Source organism: Rissa tridactyla, chromosome 1 (assembly GCF_028500815.1).
Source record: "Rissa tridactyla isolate bRisTri1 chromosome 1, bRisTri1.patW.cur.20221130, whole genome shotgun sequence".
Lineage (NCBI taxonomy): Eukaryota > Metazoa > Chordata > Aves > Charadriiformes > Laridae > Rissa > Rissa tridactyla.
In genome coordinates this window covers 154,092,552-154,116,494 of record NC_071466.1, presented here as the reverse complement: position 1 = coordinate 154,116,494, position 23,943 = coordinate 154,092,552, and the positions used below count along the sequence as shown (strand labels likewise).

The following is a 23,943-nucleotide window of genomic DNA, read 5'->3' as shown; positions in this document are numbered from 1 at the left end:
AACTGTTTTCCTAGTTTTCTAGTTCCCATACCTTCACAGTCTTGGACCCAGCAGACTATCATCTGAACTCTCTCCACCGCGCCCCACCCGCCCCATCACCTTATCCTTTCCTAGCGCTCTTTCTCTAATTTAAAAAAAAAAAAAATTCAACTTGTGAAAAAAACATGTGCACATCTTCCAACACCTTCTGTATGTTGCACCATTTTTTCCATCCCTGACACTAACAAGATGGCAAGCACTTTTGAATGAAAGCCCTTTTTCTCTTTCGCTTCTACAAAGTTAAGTAGAATGAAGCAGTCCCTGCCGTTTGGGAGCTAGGGATAAGGGATTCCTGTTTGAAGTAGAGAGCAAAAAGCTGACAAAACAGCAAGATTTAGCAAGCAACAGATCTGCATTAATTATTCCTGCATTTCGTATCAATTCTACCTGTTCCGAATTTGAACAATGTTCAGCTTCCTATCTTGGACAAAAAAAAGAACCTATAAATATTTACTAATTGCCCATTCGTATGTTCCCTCCTCTTTTCCATTTCCTAACAAATGGATAAGCTACCAGAATAGGTTTTAGCTACAAGACCAATTTAATAATTCAGGACATCAGACCCACTGCTTCACTTGCAATTTGATAAGAGAACACCACAGTGTGGTATCACCACCTCAAACACACCCTGTGTGCTGAGTCACTAAAGGCTAACAATAAACAGCAAACGCATAATGAGAACATTTCCTTCACACCAAATCACACACGTCTGTACAATATATGTATTGGTCTGAAATGTTGTGAAAACACAAGCACTTCTTCATGTTTCATGGAAAATTCATATCTCTGCTATTTTCTGACTATCTTGATTTATTGCAGCAACTATCGTACAAGGGTATCACACAGTGCAAATTGACTTTGGGGAACAGCAGAGATGATCTTTAATGTTGCACATTAGAAAATCAAAAGTTCAAATGTCTAGCTACAATTCTTTCTCAATGATCTTTCCCAATGTGCTCCTAAGAATCAAATAAAAAATTTTTTTAAAAATCCAAAAAACAAAACCAAAAAACCCAAATCAACAAACAAAAACCCAAAATTATTATGAACTGCTATTTTTTGGCAGCTCACATGCATCAGAAGATGTCAAGATTAAGCTATTGAAGAGACACAATTCTTTCCTTCATAGTCATAAAGACGAGGGAATTGTCCATGCTTAAACAAATACCACAGGAATCTAAACTGCTTTGTGTTAAAAACAGGGAAGCTTTCTGGATGCAAACACTCAGAGGTGAAATTTAAGCTTGTAAGAACCACAGACTAGTACTACTTTTAAATGGATGCATTTATATGTAATTCTAGTACATTATCTGCAACAAGCATTAGGATGAAAAAAGGTGACAAATTACAAAACAGAAGTCACAAAACAAAGAGGCAGTTTCATAAAAGTATTGTGCACGCAGAGAGTTCATTACCAGCACATTCAGAAAGCAGCACTGCAAGACTGATATTCTCTTGTCCAATATTCAATTTGTAAAGAAGAAACCCCTCATCTGGAGAAAATCCCTCTCTGCAAGACTATGGATAGACTTCCCTCTAGGGAATCCCAAACACATATTCAACCCTACCTCAACACCCGCCTCCTAACAACCAAAACTATGACCTGTAATAGTGCAGTGACTTATTACAATGTCAGACAGCATAGCCAGAATAAGAGATTGCCAACTTTTTTCTTTCCAAGCTACTTGTTTCCATCTTCACAGATATAACACCACAATCTGTACATATACTAAACCAGACCAGTGACAAAGCCATTTAGACCATGATTTGCATGAATTTTGGTGGGAGAAAAGAGACATTTCAAATGCAGCTGTTAAGTCATAAAGGTTTGTCTGTTCTTACCAAACAAGACCACATCTCTCTCAAAGAGATTATAACATGTACATCTTACGCACTGATATTCCCCCTTGCCCCCCCGGCAAAGATCTAAATGGGCCTTATAAATATTAATTTAGTCCAACATCCTTATAATATAATATCATCATTATCCCATTTTAAATTTAAAATATGGATCCCCAGATCAAATGCAACCTACAGCAGAGAGGCTCTGCATTGACTCAGAATAGTGCAACCACAAAACCATCTTTTATACCTGTAAAGTTGCAGAGCAGAACAAAATTGTATTTTATCCTATGTCTCAGAATCAAAGCATTCTGAAAAGTACTACAAACTACACACTGCACAATTCATGTAATATAAAACCATATTTAAAGAGATCAAACGTGCCATTTCTAAAAGGTTGCCCAGAGACTCTCTGAATTCTTCAGCCTTGGAGATCTTCAAGACCAAACTGGATAAAGCCCTGAGCAGCCTCGTCTTGAGTTCAGAGTTGGCCCTTTTTTGAGGAAGAGACTGGACTAGAGACCTCCTGAGATCATTTCCAACCTGAATTGTCCTACAATCTCTTGATGGGACAAGATGGGACATCTTGATGGGATCTTGATGGGACAACACCCTCACAACCCAGCACACCCCGGATTGCACACTAAAAGATCTTAATTGTTATGTACCCAAACCATGCTCTCTGCTTACATCAATAATGAAAATTGGAGCTTAAACCTTTTAAACTGCACAATAGTAGTAACTGTTCTTCAGGAACCAAAGGCTATAAATACTACATAAAACAAATACTATAAACAACTTCTGATACCTTGACTTACTATTGCTAGAAATAGATTCCAAAAAGTTTGAACACAATGAGAATTAATAATTATAGTCCCAAGTTTATCAAGCCATCAAAAGCCTGTGTACTTTTTATTTTCTACATCAAAAAACTAAAATTTATCTTACGATCAGAAGGTGGATATGCCCCTACTGCTCTTTCACAAGATCAAGAGCACTAGTTAGTATAGAATAAGCGATTAAATTCCCAAGGGATAACTGCAATTACTTTCTTCATCTGCTGAAGGATAAACATAGAAACACTACAGAAGACACTAGCTTCAAACTAGACAGCTTCAGAATATTTGAAGTGTTGTTCTTGACCTCAGTGCAGGCCAATAAAGTAGCATCTGTGAGCTATAGAACATGCCTGTTAAATTCTGTTTGTGCCTACTACAAATTTGTTTTCGTTTCTTTTTCTTCTGCTCTATTCAGAATTTATCTATTTCCTAAGTTCCTTCTAAAAAGTCATATACTCATCCTCTCAAGGAAAAACCTTATTTATACAGCAAAAGAGGAGAAGAAAAACACACACAAGAAAATCATGTTCTCTATACTCTAGACAATCATCACCGTAACTGAAATGCTTTCTTTGGCCTGCTTATCTCAAAAGCATTTCCTAAAAACAAACATGAGAGCTTAAAACATTAAAGATACTTTGACTATCCAAAAGATCTTGACTTCATGACATTTGTTAAATGGACAGAACATATGTGACAACAGCTGTGTTTTCTTCCAAGAAAATTTTAAAAAGCACACTTGAGTTTTAAGATTACAACAACCGATTTTGCAGTCAAATGAACAAGAAAGATTGTAAGTTTATCTCCTACTAGGCAAACACACTCCTGGATCACACTTACCGTTTTCATCTCCAGCTGTTTTCCGACCATCCTCTGGGGAAACATGCACCAGCTGCAGAATAAGGGGTCTCCGGGTGACAACTCCAGTACCTCGTGGGAGCAGATCCCTCCCCACAAGACTTTCCAACACAGAACTCTTTCCGCTGCTCTGAAAATTGGAATAGAGCTGCATGATTTTCTTAAACATCAAAATGCTGTCGTATTTTAGTTTTAGCTTGCTTTCATCACTCCTGCAAACAGTACTCTATTCTCTACTGTGCTATACAGTGCCCAAAGGAGCATCTGATAGACTCACTGCATCTAACACAGTGGTATCACACTGCATAGACACTAAAAGACTCAAATCTGCTTTAAACCACTCACTGTCTAAACCTGCTTGGGACACTTAAAAGGCACATAGATAGATATATTTTCTATCTCTTAAGGCTAAATTAAACATGTAATATGTTTCAGAAAAAATAATATTCTATTTAACATTTTCTACTCCAAATATTAATCTTTCCAGAAACATTTTTGGAAATGAAAAAATCATTTTTCTTTATAGTACTCAGAAGGAAATTCTACGTCTTCTACTATGTCATTTTCTAACATCTTGCAGTAACACTTCACTCTGTAGACTAAGTTAGTATTAACATGGGCTGTTAGTATTAACATGGGCTGGCCACGTTAACGTACAGCTGAGTACATTAAGCTATTACAATCTTACATTCCTTTTGTTTTGGTTTTTTTTTTTTTTTTTTTTGGTTGGTTTGTTGGTTTTTTTTGTATAATGTATCATGCCAGTTTCTTAAGCGCAAACATTGCTTTATAATCTAAATATATAAACATTGTTTTATACTGTTTCTCACACTCTGTGTGTAATTATCTATATATTTGTAAGTATTTACAACTGAATTGACTGCAAATGCCTGTCTATGTAATAACAAACTGTAAGAAGTTGTGAAATACTTAAAGACTGTGAAATTACAAATTCGCTTTGAGAGTTTACATTTAAAAATGTTCTCCTGTAGCACTTCTGGATAAAACGCAGAATCAGGCTATGTGGCCCAATAAGTATCTGTGAACACATGGGTTTTAAAAGTGATTCAAGACTACTACCATGTTAAAACTAACAATAATCAATAGTCCCAGAGATGTCAACATATATTTTGAAAGTCTAACCAATAAGATTTTGTCTTTTTAATAGAACTGTATTAAACTCTTCCAGTTTTCTGTAGCCAGAAAGTCAACATGGGCATGGCACGAGAAAACATGCTCTGACAATCACTGCTGTCAGCTAGGAAATGTTTCTATGTTAATGCTACTGTCAAACAATTCTCTTAAAAAAAAAAAAAAAAAAAAACCAACACACAACAGATGGCTCTGACAGCTAGAATATGCATTACTGCTACACAACCTCAATTCAGCTTGCCAGTTCTGAAAGAACAGATTCAAGATTTCAAGTACATCATAAAACGAGTACATAACCTAGCATAACATGAAATAAAAGCAGTGTTGAATATCTTTTAAATACACATTTAGTGACATCTAAATGATCTAGGTAGCTTTTCTAAAAATGAAAAATAGATCAGCAGAGATCAAGCAACACAGCACTATCAGCACATTTCTCCTAGTACAGTAAGACAAGACAGGAACAAATTATATGAAAGCATTAGAACCTATTAAAATATTGTATGCAAAAGCACAAAATAAATATTAAAACACAAGGACAAACCCCTAGAAAGTTTGAACGACAACAAATGAAAGCCTTCTTTTCTTCTAACACTTTACTGTATAATTATGCTTTATGGCACAGAAAAAATGTTGTTTTATCAACAATGTCATTTGTCTCAATAGCTGAATAACAAACCAATGCAGATTGTGTATATTTTTCAAAGTAAACCTAAGTCAAATTTGACAGCAGTAATGTCAACTGTCTAGAAAAAACAGGGGGTAAGACATGGTCACAGGAAATCAAAAAATAGCTTTATTAAGATTTTTTTGCTTCAAAATACACGTCGAGAAAGCACCTAGTAATTTTCTTCTTCAACTGACCTGCTCCAATCAACTTTGGGCTCCTTCCATGCAAGGAGCTTATGACAAGACATTGGCACTGAAATCATACCAAGAGTAACTGAAGAACAATCTGGCCAAAGCTCAAAGTAGGTCTGGAAACCTCCCTGAGAGAGCTCCCATTGTACCACACTTCTAAAGAATTACTGATACTACAGAATGTGAAAAAACATAAATATCAGAGTGACAAACAGTAAACTACTTCTTAACAAACTTCATAACTTAAAATAAGTGGAATGCCTCCTCAAAAAGATGAGACATGATAAAGGTTCATCAGCTGCACTGGGAAAAAACACAACAAAACCACCAGGGCTTCATTTATTTAAAATCTTTTGAACATCTCTTGAGCAAGATTTCTTACATGTGGCTAGAATGATCACTCAGTCTCAAAGGGCTGGAGGTGAGACTTACATGAAGTGGCTTCTCCTCAACATATAACCCAAGTAAAAAAGGAATAAGTAGATGAAGTCCTTACCAAGAACTTCATCAAGACAGGAAACCAAAGTCCATGCAAGAAGTTGCTCCGAACTACTGCTCATTGTTTGGTCTTTCCAAAAGAGTGGTATTGCAGGAAGCTGGAATGGGCACACACCGAGCTATGTATGGAACTAAAACACTATGTCTTACACCACTCCCACAGTTATCTGTGGATGTAGAAGGAACAATCTGGATCCTTTGCAAATGTGAAGTCATACATTAGACGAGACTCTACAGTACTCCACACATCAGGAAATTTGTTTCAAATTGCATTACGTTCCCTTATTAAAGCAATCTGTTCTTGGAACATAATACAGTATCTAATGATGCACTCCTTAATCTGGGCCCCATACACATCCATTACCAAGAACTGTCTGGGAAGATGGTAAGGAAAGCAGTAAACACAAAGCTGACCTTTTTTTGCCAGCGAGGGGAAGTGAGGGATATGGGCCTCTTCAGAATACAAATTCATTTCAGCCAGTCCTTCATACAACAGATGTAGACAGAGACTAATACTGATGACCAAAGGTACGACAGAATTTTTAAAAATAAGCCTACAGCAGCATCACGCTTTTTTTGTCATCTCACTGGAATGCTCGTCACGACTTTAAACACAAACTGAAATCCATAAACTCGTTTCATGACAGGTTCAGAAAAGCATTAACAAATTCTAACCTTTTGTGGCAGATCAGTCAGGTTTTCCTCTGGACCCTAATACCTGACACCAATTTGAAATATCTATAAGCTGTGATATCTTGAGGAACTTTACATAGATTGCTCAGAAAAAAAAAAAGGGTAAATACAAGAACATCTTGCTGTCGGTTGCTTTTTTAACCGTTGTGTCAAACTTCCATTGCTGAGTGTTTAGCACTCTGCTTTGTTAAACATCATCAGTCTCACAGATAAATGCCCGAGTCTGATGGATGGTAAAACCATTTTTCCCAGAAGTACTAAGATAAGAAGAGATGATGCACACAGGGACTTAAATATTTTATTTCAATACACACTGACAGTATATATGATGTAAATCTTATCAGCTTTCTCACTGCTTCCTTAACAGTTCTATTTTCATCATTGTCAACATCACCTTCAGGTTAATTTAAATAAAACAATCAAGGATGAAGAGCAGAATAACAGGAAAACGATTATGTACTTACTGTCAAAAATTAAAAGCTGAAATCTGTAAGAACTATGATCCATTCCAAAAAGCCAGCATCTCTACTGTTTAACAGTCCTAATGATCTTGCTTCTGCCTCCCTATCCTTCATTTCTTCACTTGTCCCTGCATATTTCAACTGCGTGCACTTCTGAAGTATCAAAAGGCATTTACTCCCATCCATTACGCTAATTCTTATGAGAACATTTGGTTTGCAACCTGCTGTATTACTAACCACATTTTTCAGGAATTCAGAAGCAGCAGACAGCATTGCATGACTTTATAATAGTCCAGCTTCATTAACAGCAAGAGATGTTACCTTCAAAAACACTGCAGGGTTGTTGACAAGCCAAATAGAAGAGACTCTGTATTGAAAATTTTGAAGTAACACTATGAACAACCATTCACATTCATCGCAAACATTTACTTCACTGGCATTCTTATTCTTTTTCCGAGTTCTCATTAGCATTCCCAATTTTAGAAGACTTGCGCCCTACACTCAACAGCGTGCAAAGATGCCGTCTCCATATCCAAAAGAAAACCCTGACCCAATCCTCTTCCACTATTGATAGTTACCCTCCACTTTGAGCCCCATCTATAGGTACAAAGGCCTAAAAGACCTGCTGGTGAAGACCAAGGCAAAGAAAGCGCAAAGTACCTCAGCCTTGACAATAGTCACTGTCTCTATATGACCAGTCACAGTCAGCAGCAAGCTGTACTTCCCTCATTTCTCTCTCTCTTTTTTTTTTTTTTTTTTTTTTGTCTTTAACTGCTGATGCAGTTCTGGAAGTTCTTCTTGTTGCCTTTGATGTCCCTTACCAGCTTCAACTCTAGTGGAACGTTGGCTTTCTTAATACCATCTCTGCATATGCAGGCAGTATTTTTAATATGCTTGAGTGAGCTTGTCCTCACTTCTACCTCCTGCCTGAGTCTTCTGCATTGAGGCTCCGTCATGAGTTCCCTCCATGCTGCTTTCCTTACATCTCTGCTCATTTTGCTGAGCATTTGTATGGACTACTCTTCTGTGCTCCAATGAGGTTGCTTAAAGGCATGCCAGGTCTCTTGTCCTATAGCTCAATGGATCCCATCAATTAGCTCCATAAATAAGCCAAAGTCTGCTGTTACTCTTGTGAAGCCCATGCAGCAAGAAGGCACAACACACCTGGAGGTCCCCTGATGCACAAGAACCATGAGATTTATTTTACAGTCATTTGCTCAGACTGTTGCATATTTCAAGTATTAAAATGACAAGGGACTTGCATCAGTTGCAACAAATTTCAAGTCATCTTATAAGAATCTGCTGCCTTCCTTCTGTCTATCTTTAGACTTCATAATCACTTTGTGGAGCCAATGTAAAATAAATTACCTGTGGAAAAAACCTTTATAAGGAAATACATCCAATAAACTACTGGGGAACCTCCAGCAAGAAAATAGGTTGAAAGAAGTGTAAACTTTCTTAATGGCTTTTGATAGGACAAACTGATAATTTTTTTATTATCTGATCAAAGACAAAAAAACTGTGAAGAACTCCTGTAACACAATACAGATTTACTGCAGGACAGCACAAGAAAATAAAGAGGCAGTGGTATCAGTATTCCCTATGACCTTTTCAGTGGCACAACAATAGGAGACATTTGAGAATGACAGTAAGTAAGTAGAAAGATTTCTCAGCAAGACATAACAATTCCTGAAGAATTCTCTTAAGAAAAGCAATGCATCTACTTTGACACCTGAGGCAGAATGGTAGCAATTTTGCAGTTTCTCTCATGCAAGAATCACAAAAGTCCTGCTGGCTAAATCATGCTCTTAGCAATACATACATATATTTTTTACTAAGTTTTAATTCTAAAATTGGGAAATATAAGCTAATGCATTTTTTCTGGGATCTCATCCACAGTAATATTACTCAGACAGATGCTTTGAAAAGAAGTTCTCTGCAGTAGTTATCCCGGAAGAGTTCAGCATGCTATAACTAAAGAGCAGCAAGATACTTTTTTTTTCTTTCCTTGTTTTGCAAACATGAATTATTCTGAAATAATGTCAGCACACATGCAATTCCAGAGTAGTTCCACAAAGGAACTGCTTTGATTGGAATAACTATTGTGGCAAAATTTTCCTATGTGAACTAAGGACATCCCAAGCTAGGCTGGTTCTAAACAGCCAACAAATTTAAAAATGTATTTACTAATCAGAAGAGAATTTTGAAGTTATAAGCAGGCCCAATGAATTATTGTAAGGCATTCTTTGAAACAAAATTATACTTCTAGAAAGACAAAGAAGAGCCAACAGGCTGATCCAAATTTGAGAAAGCAGTGAAACCAGCATAATGCACTGTTGGCTGCTGCAAAAGTACATTTTCTCTGCGAAAGATCTTGTCTGGATTACAAGACTGTTGTTCCTGCAGGCCATTCCCCATTCACTTGAATAGAGAGCTTTCCTGAATAAGTCAGGAAGAAACTGGAATCCACAGGAACTCCCCCCACAAAAGACAGCTTATATACCAGTAGTAAGGAAAGCCAGAATTTGCACAGCTCAGTCAAAATTCTTCAGGAATCCTGTATTTACACCATATTTAAATGTAGATACATATCAAACAACAGCAAATAGATAAAAGATTTGCAAATGTATTCTTTCTCAATACATCAATTCCCAAAGTCCTCCAATAATTCACTTAAGAAAAAATACCTCACGTCATTTGAAACAACAAGTACAGAACTTCTCTAAGTTACATCATGGAACTGTGGTATTTGAAGATGCACATTTCAAAGCCATATAGACTGACCTTACATAACATTGCTTATACTATTATATTCATTATTGTGGCAGTAAAATGAATCAAAACAAAGCCAATTTGTATCTTCAATTTAAAAAAAAGTTCTAAACAACAGAGTTTTGGGGTGGTTTGTGGGTTTTTTATAGAGAGAAAGCCACTCAACCTTCTGGCTATTATATGAACAAATCTTTCCCAAGAACTATACAGCCATTTGCTCTTCAAATTCTACTTAAATACTCTTCCCCTTAATTTTCCTGAAAACGTGTTTCCTTTCACTGTCCCCTGTGGACAAGATAAAAGATCCACCTCCATTCTAATTCAAATACAGGTTTTCCAAGAAAAACAATTGCCAATCACAAGACGAACACAATGCACGGCAGCAAGCATACAAAACTAGTGGGGGGAAAAAATCCCAAAACCAAAACAATAAAACCTATTTCATTCACATCCTTCTATAACTGTATATTCTCTCCACTCTTCCAAAATAACCGGGCATTTGCAAACAATAGAACCAGTGCCTTAATTTAAGATGCTTAATGTTGCTTTCATATTAAAAATCTGTAGAGACTAAAGGTGGGATCACAGCCACTAGACGTATAATTTTATTTTAATTCATATAAAGTCTGCACATAAACACAGTAAAAATGCCACCGTTCCAATCACAGAAGCCTTCAGGACCTAAAAAGTATAGCTGTTCAGAAACTGAGAGGGCCCATCAGAGAAAAGAAACTGCACAATGACAAATGTTTTTTGCACTATATAACTTTAGCAGCAAAATTTGTATTATGTCTGGTAAAGGTAAACAGCTAATTAATGTCCACCTCACTTTGCTGCTTCTCTGAAACAGACACCAGAACAGTCAGGGCATGATTTGACAGGAGGAAGAGATGGCAAAAAGGAAACCAGTTATGCCCAAAGCCAGATACAGTGAATGTCAGATATCAAAACAAACAAAAAAACAAAACAGGAAGCTTGCAAAACATTTGGAAAAAAAAAAAACCAACAAGCTCTCCCCAGCCAACATAGCCACCACAGCCAGCACTGAAGCTGTGTTCTAGTTACAGCCCCTTTTACAAATGCAGATACAGATGCCTTTTTTCATCTGCTTGAAATCACAGGAAAGATCCCTGGAGAAACAAACACACGCACAAAAAAAAACAACAAAAAAACAACCAAAAGAGGAGGGAGGAAGACATTCCCGAGTTGAGCTTGGCATGGGGATTTCCTGGTTGCTTGGTACAAGGTGGAGTTTCCTTTACCTAAAACTGGCTTTTTGCCAACACAATGTAGGATACATTGAAACTGAAAAAGCCAAAGTGGCTTAAATTTCTGTTACCCTGACCTTCCCTGACAGGGTCACAGAAGCTCTGTAGAGCACCTGAAGTTTAAGACCACAATGCCAGTCACTCTCAAATTGGATGCTTCGATACAACACCCACTGGATTCTTCTCGTCATCCCAGTAACCAGGACCATACATTAGTTTCCCATTGCCAGCAACTTCTTAACACGCAAATTACCATCCTAACTGTTTAGCCTAACAGAATAGGCAGTTATACATATTCAAATGCTCAGGCTATCTGTTATCTGAGATCAAGAAACCTTCCTCTGTGGCAATAAAAATTGGTTTAGCGTTGAAATATCAAACATGGTACTTATTCCAAACAGCAAAAAAATAAATAAATGTAACACTCATCTGTGAGCCAATCACTGAGGCTCATAAAACAGCTCTTACAGATGGAAACATCCAACAGAACAGTCCATATTAAATATTGTAAACTACATCTCACCATTTAAAGTCCCAAAATAGCATTGACTGAAGACTGAGCAAAAGGACTACCTAAACATACACCTGAGAGTTCATTTAAAAATCTCATTATGAATTTCATTAGTTGCTAGATCAATTCCACCACAACGTCTCTTCTAGAATCAACATCACCAAGTGCAAATAAAACCCACAACTTATTTTTATAATGTTAGCATTGGAAAAATTCACTAAAAAACTGACACTAAAGTTTGTATATAACTAGTCGATGACTTCTGGAAACCCAAAACAGATTCCAAGAATTAATGACCTGAAAAAAATAAAGGCAATTCATTTTTACACATCTCTAGGCAGAGATTTTGTTGTTTGGTTGTTTGGGTTTTTTTTTAAATTTAATCTAAAACTCATGCCCACTTTTGTAGCCCAGGCATTTCATTTTTTATGCTAGCATCTATGTGCCCTTAATATACAAAAAGCCATAACTAACCAAGCTCCCCTCCTTCCCCTTGCCTCCTTTTATTATAGCTTTAACGTGTTTTCTTGAGATACTTCAATAACACCTTGTTATGCCTTACAAGTACAGATCACAAACCATTTGTATAAAACACACGAGGAGGTTGGGTATTATTATATATTGCTTATATAGTATTCCCAGCCTGGATATTTTTTTTTTGCACTTCAGTAATACAGTTCTAAAAATGGAACTAAAATATTGAATTCAGGGAAAAAACATAGAACACCTATCTGGGAATGGCAAAACCCCCCTGAAATAGTGATGAAAAGCTGGCAGTCTGAGTATGTCCTCTGAATTCCACCAGCAGCAAACAGAGTCTTCAATTTTCCTAATAGACTCTGTATTAGAATACAGAAATAACTTACATGCTATTTATGTGGAGAATGAGGAGGAATCCTCATAAGACTGAGTCACAGGAACACCACTAGAAGAAGTGCAAGAGGCCGTATAAATGTGTAAAATTTACTGAGAAATATTTTCTAATTAGTACCAAAACCCATCTAGAAAGAGGAAAAAATTAAGATACTTCAATTGCTCAGAACACAAGGATGATAGGAAATGAATCCCAAAACAACATAGGAGGGGCAAAGGGAACATGGGAAATATAAAACATTCAAAGCTAAATTAAGGATTATAAGCAGTTTCTAGTTCTACATACTCCAGAAAAGAAAGAATTAACTTGATCCACAGAAGTAGAAATAAATGAGAACTGAAGAAAGGCCCAAGCACAAAACAATAAAAGAGTAAAGAAGAGACAGAGAAGACAGGTGAGAAAAATAAACAGCAAAAACTACTTTAAAAAAGCATTTTTCTTCTCCTTGCTAAATACGTAAAAAGATCATCTAAGGAAAGCAACAGGCAAACTGGAAGGAAAAAAAAAAAGCATAAATCAATTAACAGAGAGTTACAGAAATCTTAACTGGTAGCCTTTGTTTCCTACAAATAAAAATGGAGATGCAAAATTCAAAACAGTATTTGAATATTATTCAAAGAAAAAAAAGTAAAGACTGCATATGCCAGTAGGCTACAAACAAAACAACTGTGTGAACAAACTCAAAGGCCACATAGCCTTAAAAAAAAATATCTCAAGAAAAAAAATTGTTTCAAGGCACATTTAAAAAAAAAAAACCATAGAAGGAAGATACCAGCAGCAAAACCATCATCTCTGAGGCCGTATTTGAGACATCTCCAGAATACTGGTCTACAATAAACTAAGTTCAATGAATAAAATAATAAAATTTTATTTAAATTATTTTAAGGCTAATTGCATAAAATAACCATCCACAGAATTACCATGTCAATAAAGACAATTATTTCTTCCAACAACCCTGACTAAAAACAAAACAAAAAAAACAAGATACAGCTTGCTCGACATTTTGCTATATATTTTCCTGGAGTCTATATAAAGGACTTTGTTTTGGCATGCTAAGAAGTATCACACTGATTCAAGGTTTTTTATGAATATACTGAATACAGCACCAAATGGATATTAATACTGATAGGTAGACCATTTAAATCAAATGCATATCAACACTGGCTTAACTCTCACTATCTACTGTACTTAAGGAAAGTTAACTAGGACAAAACTGTTTAAAAGGATAATTTTTTTTAAAAAGCCACTTCAAAGCATTTCATAAAGTGAAAGAGAAAAAAAATACTTTATTATTTTTACACAGAAAAATGCCACACCTCTGCCTTGCACTTTCCGTTGCAGAACTAAACTAAAAGAAGAACAAAAAACCCAAACAAAAACCCAGCTTGCCTGTATGATTTTTAATGTGAAGGAGATTAAATGTCTTCCTAAAGTGATGGACTCCTGTCAGCTACAAAAATAGCAAGTACCTAATATAGCTTACCAGTGCAAAGTCTCTCCCACCCAATTCAAGTATTTTAGATCTATTTTATAAAGTGTCTGATATAAAGTCAATGAATCTATCTGATTTATATTGGTAAAACAGAATGACAGCTGGCTACCTCACAGCCAGTTCGACACTGCAGTTGTCTTTGAGCAAATCTATTCCATGCTTCAGCAACATGCAAGCTTCAAACATACAGCTTGTGTTTTAAGTCATATAATGAAACCCTAACTAGAGAGTTGTTGGTATTACTGTCTTAGGTAGGCAGGCTACTGTCAAGTAACATCACAAATTCAGTACACACTGTTAATTTCACAGAAATAAAAAGAGAGGTCCGTTAACTTTAAGTTTTAGTTGTGCTTAACATTTCATTTTCAATTCCTTTATGACTGCTACAGTTCTGGTCACACGCGTTCCGCTGCCAAAAGTTTTGCTGGAGAGGAGCATCCCATTTGCATAGATGTGAAAAGGTTTGAGCTATCTTCGAGCCCAGCAGCTGCATTATCAAGCCGAGACGCACACGTTTGTAACTGTGACAGCCAACAAAGGCTGGCTTCGCCGCACACCTTCATAAGCTAAGACAAAGAGGTCCAAACGGCACGGAGAACAGGCAGAAAGGGAAAATGATCTACGCCTGCAAGACACCGTTCCGTTACCACATCCCTTTTACTCACCCTCCCACCCCCCCATACACTTCACGCCGGCTGTCAGAGAAGGGAAGCCACCCACTAGCGATGGCCGGCAACAGGCCCCCCTTGGCGGGCGGTGCCACCTACACATCCCCGGGTGTGCGGGGCGGTGGAAGAGGCACTCCCATTGCAAATGGTGGGGAGCCAGAGGAGGGAATAGCGGGGGATGGGGGGGACGCGGGTAGCCTAGGGCGGCCGGGGCGGGCGGGCGGACGCCCGCCCCGGCCGCCCGCGTCCCCCCGTGCCCTTGGCGGAGTCGACGGCGGGTCAGCAGCACCGGAGGCTGCGATGGGCGCCTCGACTTTGCCCTCAAGGTGGTTGAAGGCCCGCACCGCCCGCTTCCCGCCCCCCCCCTCCAAACCCCGGCTGGGCCTACCCCACCCCGCCCCGCCCCGCCTCACCTGCGTGCCCACCACCACGATCTGCGGCAGCTGGATGATGTCGGCCCCCACCGTGTTGAAGACATCCTGCAGCTTGTTAATCACCGGGATCAACGCCTCCATGGCTGCCGGGGAGCGGAGGGGGCGGGGGGGAAGACAGTGAGGGCCGTTGAAAGCGGCGGCGGCGAACGGGCGCAACGGACAAGGGCTCCCCTCAACCACCCCCTCCGCCTGCCGCCATTGGCGCCAGCCCCCGCGCACGGCGCGGCACCCAGCAGGCTGTGCGCGGCCCCGCCCGGGCGCAACGCCGCCGCCAGGCATCATGGGAGTTGTAGTCCAGAGGGGGAAGGCAGAGTTTCTGCTTGTGGCCATGGAGGCATTTCGAGGCTTCTAATACAAGACGCCGCCGCCGTCTTCTATTAGAAGCCATTTCCAGGTTTTATTCTATTTTTTCGTACGATAAAGCTGATCGCCTCTGGGGATCATCAGTAGCAGCACGGCCCACAAGTTGAAGGGCCACAAGCGGCCCATGTCGAGCAGGCAGGCCTCATCCCCGCCCGGGGCGTAGCTTTTCATAGAATCATAGAATGGTTTGGGCTGGTAGGGACCTCTAAAGATCATCTATTTCCAACCCCCCTGCCATGGGCAGGGACACCTCCCACTAGACCAGGCTGCTCACAGCCCCATCCAGCCTGGCCTTGAACACTTCCAGGGATGGGGCATCCACAGCTTCCCTGGGCAACCTGTTCCAGTGCCTCACCACCCTCAGAATGAAAAATTACTTCCTGATATGTAATCTACATCTACCCTCTTCCAGTTTGAAGCCATTACCCCTCATCCTAGCTCTACATGCACTCGTAAGAAGTCCCTCCACAGCTTTCCTGTAGGCCCCCTTCAGATAATGCAACGCTGCTATGGGAAATGCCCAATAGGACCTTCCCCGGATGGGGGGGAGTGTGGTAGGACAGACAAAAAAAAAGAAAAATAAATGAAGATGGTAAAAATATCTTATTTCCTAGAAGTGGCGAAGGACAGCGCATGGGCAGCAACGTAGCACATAACCCAGCACCGCTGGGCAGGCCCGCGGGTAACCCCGTACCTCCCAAAAGGTGCTTGCACCTTTTGGCAAGCAGCATGGTGTGGCCAAGTTTATTCAAGGCACAGTGTTTTGAAAACCCTTGGAAAGCAGGAAGTAACCAAACGTGTGCCCCCACAGCCCTCCCCACTGTTTCACCAGGTGTGGCGGTGCTGCTGCCTGAGTAACAAGCAAGGAAAGGCGCTGAGTGGCACATGGCTGGGCCTTGCCAGCATCTGGTCTCACAAAGCCCAACAGAGCAGGAAAATAAAACTGCTCGGGGTGGGGAGGAAGCATTACGGAAATCTCTTCAGGGGGAGAAGAGAACTGGAGAAGATCTGGTCCTACAAATTGTGCATCAAAAAGAATATGCTCCCCATTACTGTTCACATATTGAGAATTACGATGGACACATTCAAAACAGCCATATTTATTCTCTTTGCTTTTTTGTGGATATTTTTTTTTTCGCTGCAAGTCTGTCAGCTAATCTCTGCACCTGAAATTTTGTAACTCGGATGCATCATAGTAGGGGTGGCTGAGGTTACTGGCAGGGCTTGGGAAGTGGGAAACTGTGTGAGATCTAATACTCAGCTACATTGTACAAAAAGATCTGGGGAAACCAGACTTGTGATGTGAGATCACAACAAATAAGCTGTCTGATCTTTAAATGTGTTTCCCTTGAGTGCCTGTTCTCAAAGATAAATTATGAATATGCTAGCACTGAGTTGAATTCTGGCTTTGTCCTTTCTTGTAAGCCAACAGAGTAAAAACGCTTCTGAAAATTTCAAGTTCTGGATGGCATTAGAATTTCTGTTCTTATTCTGTACAAATTAGTCTTTTCCAGTCTTCATGCCTTGAAACCCTCAAATGTTGAAGGAAAGAACATACAAAGAAAATAGGTTCTTATCTATATATCTTTACAACAAAGTCTCTCATTCTTACCCAGGAAATTCCACACTGCTTTGTCAGAGGACTAGTATTTTGTGATAAAAGCATAAAGATGGCTAAGCAAATTGAAACACTCAAAAATTAGCGTATTCAGCACAGACAGAAACAGTTAACACAGGTAAAATTTTGTGACGAAGGTCCTGAACGACCTGTTGGTGAGGGGGTTCTTGTCATAGCCATACAGGCATGATTATCCAGCGGCTTCACCCATTAACTTTCAGCGTGCTGGAGTCAATTGCTCTCAGAGATCATTAGTACCCCAAAGCCATTTGGCATCTGCCTCTCCAGCTTCCAGGATAGTAGCAAATGTTCCCTGTGTTGTACATCTGACACAGCAAATACTCTTTCTAACAGGTTTGCCGTTCCCTGTCTAGCACAGAGCCTCGCTTCCTCTCCTTCCTCGAGTCCCTGGAACACAAAGGAAAGACAGAAGACAAAAAAACATTCCGATTTAGAACATAGAAGTTCCTGGCACCTAAAGTAGATAGATAACACCAGCTTATTTCTCTGTGTGGATCTCTTTTCTCCTGCCACTTTCATTTTGCCTTAGGACTTCATGGACACCAGCTGTGAAATAGAGCAAGTGCAACCTGTTTTAATTTAGGCCAGAAGTGGGAAATCTCGGAAAGAATGTAGAACTGGGAAGGGGTCAGAGAAGGACAACAAGGATGATGAAAGGTGTGGAACAGCTTTAATATCAAGACCAACTAAGTGAAGTTGGAGTCTTCACTCTACAAAAGAAATGGCAAGGGGTAAGGGAGGATTAAAGGCCTGAGTAATCCTTAGTAGCCTGGAGTGGGTGGAAAAGCATCAGTTTTGTTTATTCTCCCTTCCAATACAAGTGTTTGGGGAGCATCTAATGAAACTAGGAGCGAAGTCAGAACAAAACAAAGTTAGTAGCCCTTCATGGCTGGGTTGTTGACCTATTGAGCTCCTTGCCAAAGGATGTTGTAGACAGTAAAACTTTAAATGGATTCAGATGGTATTTAGTCATATTTAAGAGAGAGAAATGTATTGCATGTAAATAAGTAGCTATGTAGGAATCAAATCTAGCTCTGGATGTTTCTGACCTGACAGCGGTTGAAATCTGGGAGAGTGTCATGCAGACGCACTGTGTGTGCTTGCCGTTTGGTCTGGCCCAGTATGGCTATTCTTAGAATTTTATCAAGAAGCACACAGAGAAAATATCAGTTGCTGAACAGAGTTGAGATAACCTAGCCTGCCCAGCAGAGATGTTGAAAGGCCTACCAAGGGGAGAAGTGCAGGAGAAGCTCAGATGGAGGAAATGAATTAATGAAGGAAAGCAAGAAGAAAGGACTAAAGAAGATATAAGGCTAGGAAACATCAGAATGCAAAGTTTAAGACATCGTACATTTTTGGCTAAGAAGTGCGAGCCGGAAATGCCTCTGCTATGAAGTGTCATGTCCTGCACCGACTTAGGAAATCCAGCACTTACCTCAGCCCAGTTGAGGACTGTGCCAAAGCAATGAACACTTTAACAAGCAGTGGTCATCTGTAGCTTTAACTCTAACTTTACATGGCAGACTTGTATTGTACTGAGCAAGAAACTCGAAGATCTCATAAAAGGCAGTAGTAGTCAGACTGGGTATTTACTAAAAGTTAATTGACGTGAGGAAACGGGAACTGCCATGTTGAATCTGACCTGATATCAGTCTACCTCAGAATCTCATCTCTAAGACTATCCAGCGCCAGGGCTCTGGGGAAAATTTAAAAATGCAGTAATAAGATCTTCTGATCTCAAAGCTACATATTAAATAATTTTGATATTGCTATAATATCTGAAGTAGACAGTTCAATATTTCTTCCATTTTAAGTTACTGGAAACTAGATTGCTTTATTTACCATATAATAGGTATTTTTGTCCCATCACACTAAATTCTTGGCTCCAATGACATCCTGTGACAGTAGATTTCATGATCTAATTATGCACAGTGCAAAAAATCAATTTGGTGTCAGTTTTAAATTTGTCATCTTCTAATTTCATTATAAGCCTCCTTGGTTTTACATTTGAAGTCAGGAGAACAAAAATTTCCAGCCTTTCTTCTCCATTATATGAATTTCTTTACAGTTTTGCATCATCATCCGCTTCCATTTTTGCTCAGACAGCTGGAGTCTCTTTATATTGACATACTGACAGTAGTGGACAAGTCATTTGCCACTTCATTAATTTATGCCAAAAAAGGAGACCACCTACTAGCACCTCAGTAAAGCATATTTCCTTGCCATTGTATTTGTCTAGAGAAAGAAATATTTGCCTGCCAGACCAAAATGTGTCAAGTATGTGACATAACATTTGCGCTGCATACATAGTCCTACTGCTTTGTATTGCACAAACACTATTAAGAAAATACCTTTATAAACTATTGCTTGGTAATGTCACCTTTTGGAACCATGCAATACAATGATTATAGGGGTCTGTCAGAGCCTGATTTTTACGTGAAGCCAAACTGAATGGTGTTTTTCTATTCTCCAGAGCAACCTCACCACAGATGTAACTTTAACATTTTCTCATAGCACTTATACCAGACATCTGCACAGCAAACAGCATTAGAAGCTGAGATAAATAAATTCTTGAAATCCCTTGACAGAATGACACTTTGTTTGGACGTTCTACACAGATTTTTCCAAACTGGCGGATTCTAAACCTTGGGCTTTTACCAGAAGAGACAGAAAGCAGAGGTTTCAAATCCATAGTCCAGGGGTTCTGCTGAATTGGCAGTGATCTCTCCTATACGCTTCAGCTGGCTGTAAGAAGATCACCATGCTGATAGGAATCCCCGAGTTACATGTTACCTGTGCTGGCACCCCGTCTCTGAGAAAACAAAATAATCCCAGGGCAGAGATGCAACTTTGCTGGACAATATGATGAACTAAACAACTGAGAGTTCCTTATATTCTCTCACCGTATTCACAGAGAAGTTATTTAACTAAATTGGTGTAATATTTGGAGTGTCACGCAACCTCTTATAAAACATGCTTGCAGAACTGAAAGCAGGTTTCGAGTTAAGGAAGGGGCAGGGCACAGAGGGTAAGAGCCACAAGGCAAACGCAGCAAAGTTCATCAAACAGTAACAAAGCCCAAGACTCCGGTAAGTGTTTGTAAGACATCAGCATTTCTGACAAGGCCAATAGAGGTAAAAGCTTTGGCTGGAGATGAAAACAACCTCTGTATCACTCTGGATTGCTGTACAACAGTGCTCCCCTCTCCTCCCCCAAGCTGGGGTGGTCAGACTTCTTGGGATACCAAACACGATAGTCACAGTTACTTCAGTGAATGATTTTCACCCCTCCAGTGGCAACGGGACAGTTGGATGTATCCCAGCTGAGCAGTTCATTTCCTCTCTGGTGCAGGTGCGTTACTAAATTTGTCTGCTGAGCATTAATTGGTGATGCCAAGTGCAAGTGCATAGTACCAAGTCGGTAACCACTTAACTTCTAAACAGCAGATTTCTGCTTTCCTCATGCATTTTGATGGACTCACCAACAATCAACCTCATCATCTGTTACAGGACTTCATTAATCAAAGGATGGATATTATAAATAAGCTGTTTCTCACTCTCATTATACAGTCTAGTGGAGAAAATTTGGAAATTTTCACTTGGTATTTCCCCACATCATCGTAGATGTTTTAATTATATCTTTTTGATAGAAGCCTTTTCCATTTGTAAATCATGTGCTGCTGAACAAACAGAGGAATCAACAGGTGTCGGTGTGAAACCCAAGGATTTCTTCCCTACAATTTTTCTTGACTTAAATCAAGCAATCTCATGGATCACATGTTGCTTATCAGAGCTTGGTTTTAAATGTGGAAACATCCACTGGGGAAATTTCTCATGGCGTCTGCCAGGTGTATTCTTAAAGCAATGCCCATCGAAAACAATAAATTTGAAAGAAAATATGAAATAATTGCTGCTTGCATAAGGAATGGTTTGCAGCCCAATTTTAAGGTGAAAGCCTTAAAGGACTTAAAGAACTTTAAAGGACCAAGGTTTTGGGAATAAAGGCAATAATTTCCTGTCTGATATCAAGAAAGTAACTTTTTATTGGAAAACAAAATGCACGCTTAGTTAGTATTCAGCTGAGGCAATATAACTAGAAAGGAAAAGAAAAACCTTACCCCAACCAAGGAAGGAGGAAGTAGCAAATAGCAAACTTGCTGACATTCAGTAGAATTCAGCTTGTATCTTCTACTTCTGGATATAATATTTTAAATAAGGCTGTCTCCTGTGGCCTTTTTAACATAAAATAATATGCTAATAGGAGCATTTTTAATTTTGATAATGCATGTTTTCTTGTGCATGCTGCTTTTCATATTATGATTGGCACAATTTTAAGTTTAAATTGGAAAATACGACAATTGAGCATATGCGATTTACAACATCACAGCCTGCATAAAAGATTAATGGATACTTCCAGTATGTCTCTCTGAAGCTTTTTAGTTTAGGTCAGGGTTGCAGTTCTGGCGTGGACACTTGATGTCTTACCTGCCATGGTTTGCTTAGCATCATGGAGTTGTCTCGGAGCACATGGATGCGAGTCTTTTCACGTGAAATAGAACTGCAAGGTGCACTTCAGCCGCTAAAGAACATTTGTTTAATAGGACCCGCTTAGTGATAATCTGAAATTGAATTCCAAAATACAACATAGGTAAGGTAGGTCTTTTGTAAATGCTGCGTCCTGAAGCCTTGAGCTGAAAGATTTGGATTCCCTTTTGCAAGCCAAGAAAAATGTGAGTAAGGCAAAAGAGGCCAAGCAGGTACTTCTACATAGCTAAGCAATAGGTCTAAACAGAGTCATGCTTGAAATCTTATCTTCTTCCATCACAGGGTCATTCATTTAATTTCATGCTGTGGGAAGGCTCCTCCATTCAGTACCAATCGGAGTCCAAAACCCATTTCCCTGAAGCAGGGTCCCTCACCTAGAGTTTGAAAGAATGAGTTGGGCGTACTATGTCAAAACACGCTCAAAAGAGAGCACGGATTTGTTAGTTGAAATTCCTGATGAATTCTTTTGATAAGATCCTGATGGTTGAAGGCTACGTGAGTTCTGACTAGTGATAAGAATAATTTAAAAATAAATAAATTTTTAAAAAAAGAAAGAAACCCTTGCAGAGAGTGAAGCTAACAACTGATAAACTTCAGTTTTGTATGTGACACATTCTTGATAACTTAAGACTTTAAACTAGGGAAAGTCACTTGAAAAATATGCTGTAACACAAAGAAATGTACCAGTTTGAAAGAGAGAGCAGGTAGCGCATCCTGCTCATGACACCAGAGCATTATGTTCTTGAGCTCAAAACAGAAACTAGCAACGCAGACATGGGGGAGACCTCAAGCGAATAAACTCAGCCGGGTCTATCCTGATTTCCCACAAAACTGGGTCTGATGAGGCTTAATATTGTCATAGCTGCCTAATGCATAGGGTCAAGGAGGCAGAGGGTGAGCGCCTCCAAGCCAAAAAGATCATAATCGTTAAGGATCCCTCCTCTTGTTCATTAGAGACACCAACAGGACCCTCCAGAGCAATTTCTTTACAGCAAACAAGCTCCGAGTCTTGTGTTTACCAAAGGCAGGCCTGCCATTTCTCTCATGTCAGGAAACCCATGCAACGCCAAGAACAGTTGCGTGGTGGTTGAGGCAGTCTTTAGTCAGGCTCTGAGGGAGAGCCAGAGGAGACACCACCTACCACTTACTTACCAACCCTGTACTTGATGGGCTCCCGGACAATTTTCGACCAAGCAGAAATATCAGCGCTTAATTAAACCTGCCGATAATAAAGGAATTAAGTACAGGCTGTGATTACGGGTTTCCTGTGGTTTGAATTTTGTAATTATGTTTTCTTATTAAAGCACCTTTTAGGGTAAACGCTGTTATTTTTGTCTCCACGTAGAAGGCATTCCATTGTGTGTAATGAGGAAAATAATGGTTCTGGAAAAGAGTTAATCACAGCGGAAAAAAATAATCGGAAAAATTAGTGGGAAAAAATTAAGTAAACGGAGAGGGAAGCATTACTTTCCGTGGTTCACCAGTACTTATTTCAAACACTAATTTGTTTACTGTGTTTAGAGAGAGAAGAAAAAGTAGAAACTAAACAAAATACTTCTACACAACTCCTTCCAGACAGGAACTAACATGTAATACAGTACATTTTCTTCTCTATAATTGGGGGGGCAATATTTTCTGCAACATCGTCCCACACCTGCAGAAGAATAAATCAGACACAATCAAAACATGTTTAGTGTGTACAGATGATGGAAATTGGAGGCAACTGCAGATGGTTCTGTCTGTTAAAGGATACTTAGAAAAGGAGTAGCTGCAGTTTAAGTGGCACTTTCATAAACTGAATGTGTGCTTAGCTCGCACATTACTTAAAGTTGCCTATGCTTAGGATCATGATCCAGCTAATTACCTGATCATTTTTGCTTCACAGCACCGCTTTAATTCAGTGCACAAGAGATCACACTGAGCAGCTGCTCAATGTTTTGTTTTGTCCTTTTGTTCAGAGCAGTGCTTGAGTAATAGTAAGAAAGATGCGGGGCTACACCTGAACACGTTCCTTTCTTTCTGCACTTTTCTCTGGGGGTGGCAATGTAGAAGCCCATAAAGTACTCTCATAATGTCCTGGTCACATGAGAGAACATTATTATTCCCTTTTACAGAAATACGGATCTGAACGGTGA

At 39.4% G+C, this 23,943-nt stretch overlaps 1 protein-coding gene across 5 annotated transcripts in view; it reads right to left on the bottom strand.

The window, feature by feature from the left end:
- The window catches only part of DNM1L (dynamin 1 like), a 43,290-nt gene extending 27,797 nt beyond the window's left edge, over positions 1-15,493 (bottom strand). For 3 of the 5 annotated variants that reach the window (XM_054188984.1, XM_054188986.1, XM_054188985.1), the window contains exons 1-2: positions 15,242-15,493; positions 3,561-3,708 (exon numbers count right to left, since the gene is read on the bottom strand). In XM_054188984.1, coding sequence (XP_054044959.1) covers positions 3,561-3,708; positions 15,242-15,343 — 250 coding nt within the window. In that variant the 5' untranslated portion in view covers positions 15,344-15,493. Of the gene's footprint in view, positions 1-3,560; positions 3,709-15,241 lie in introns of those variants that run through there. The other 2 variants (XM_054188987.1, XM_054188988.1) reach the window with 2 other exon arrangements.
- Positions 15,494-23,943: the final 8,450 nt, after the last annotated feature.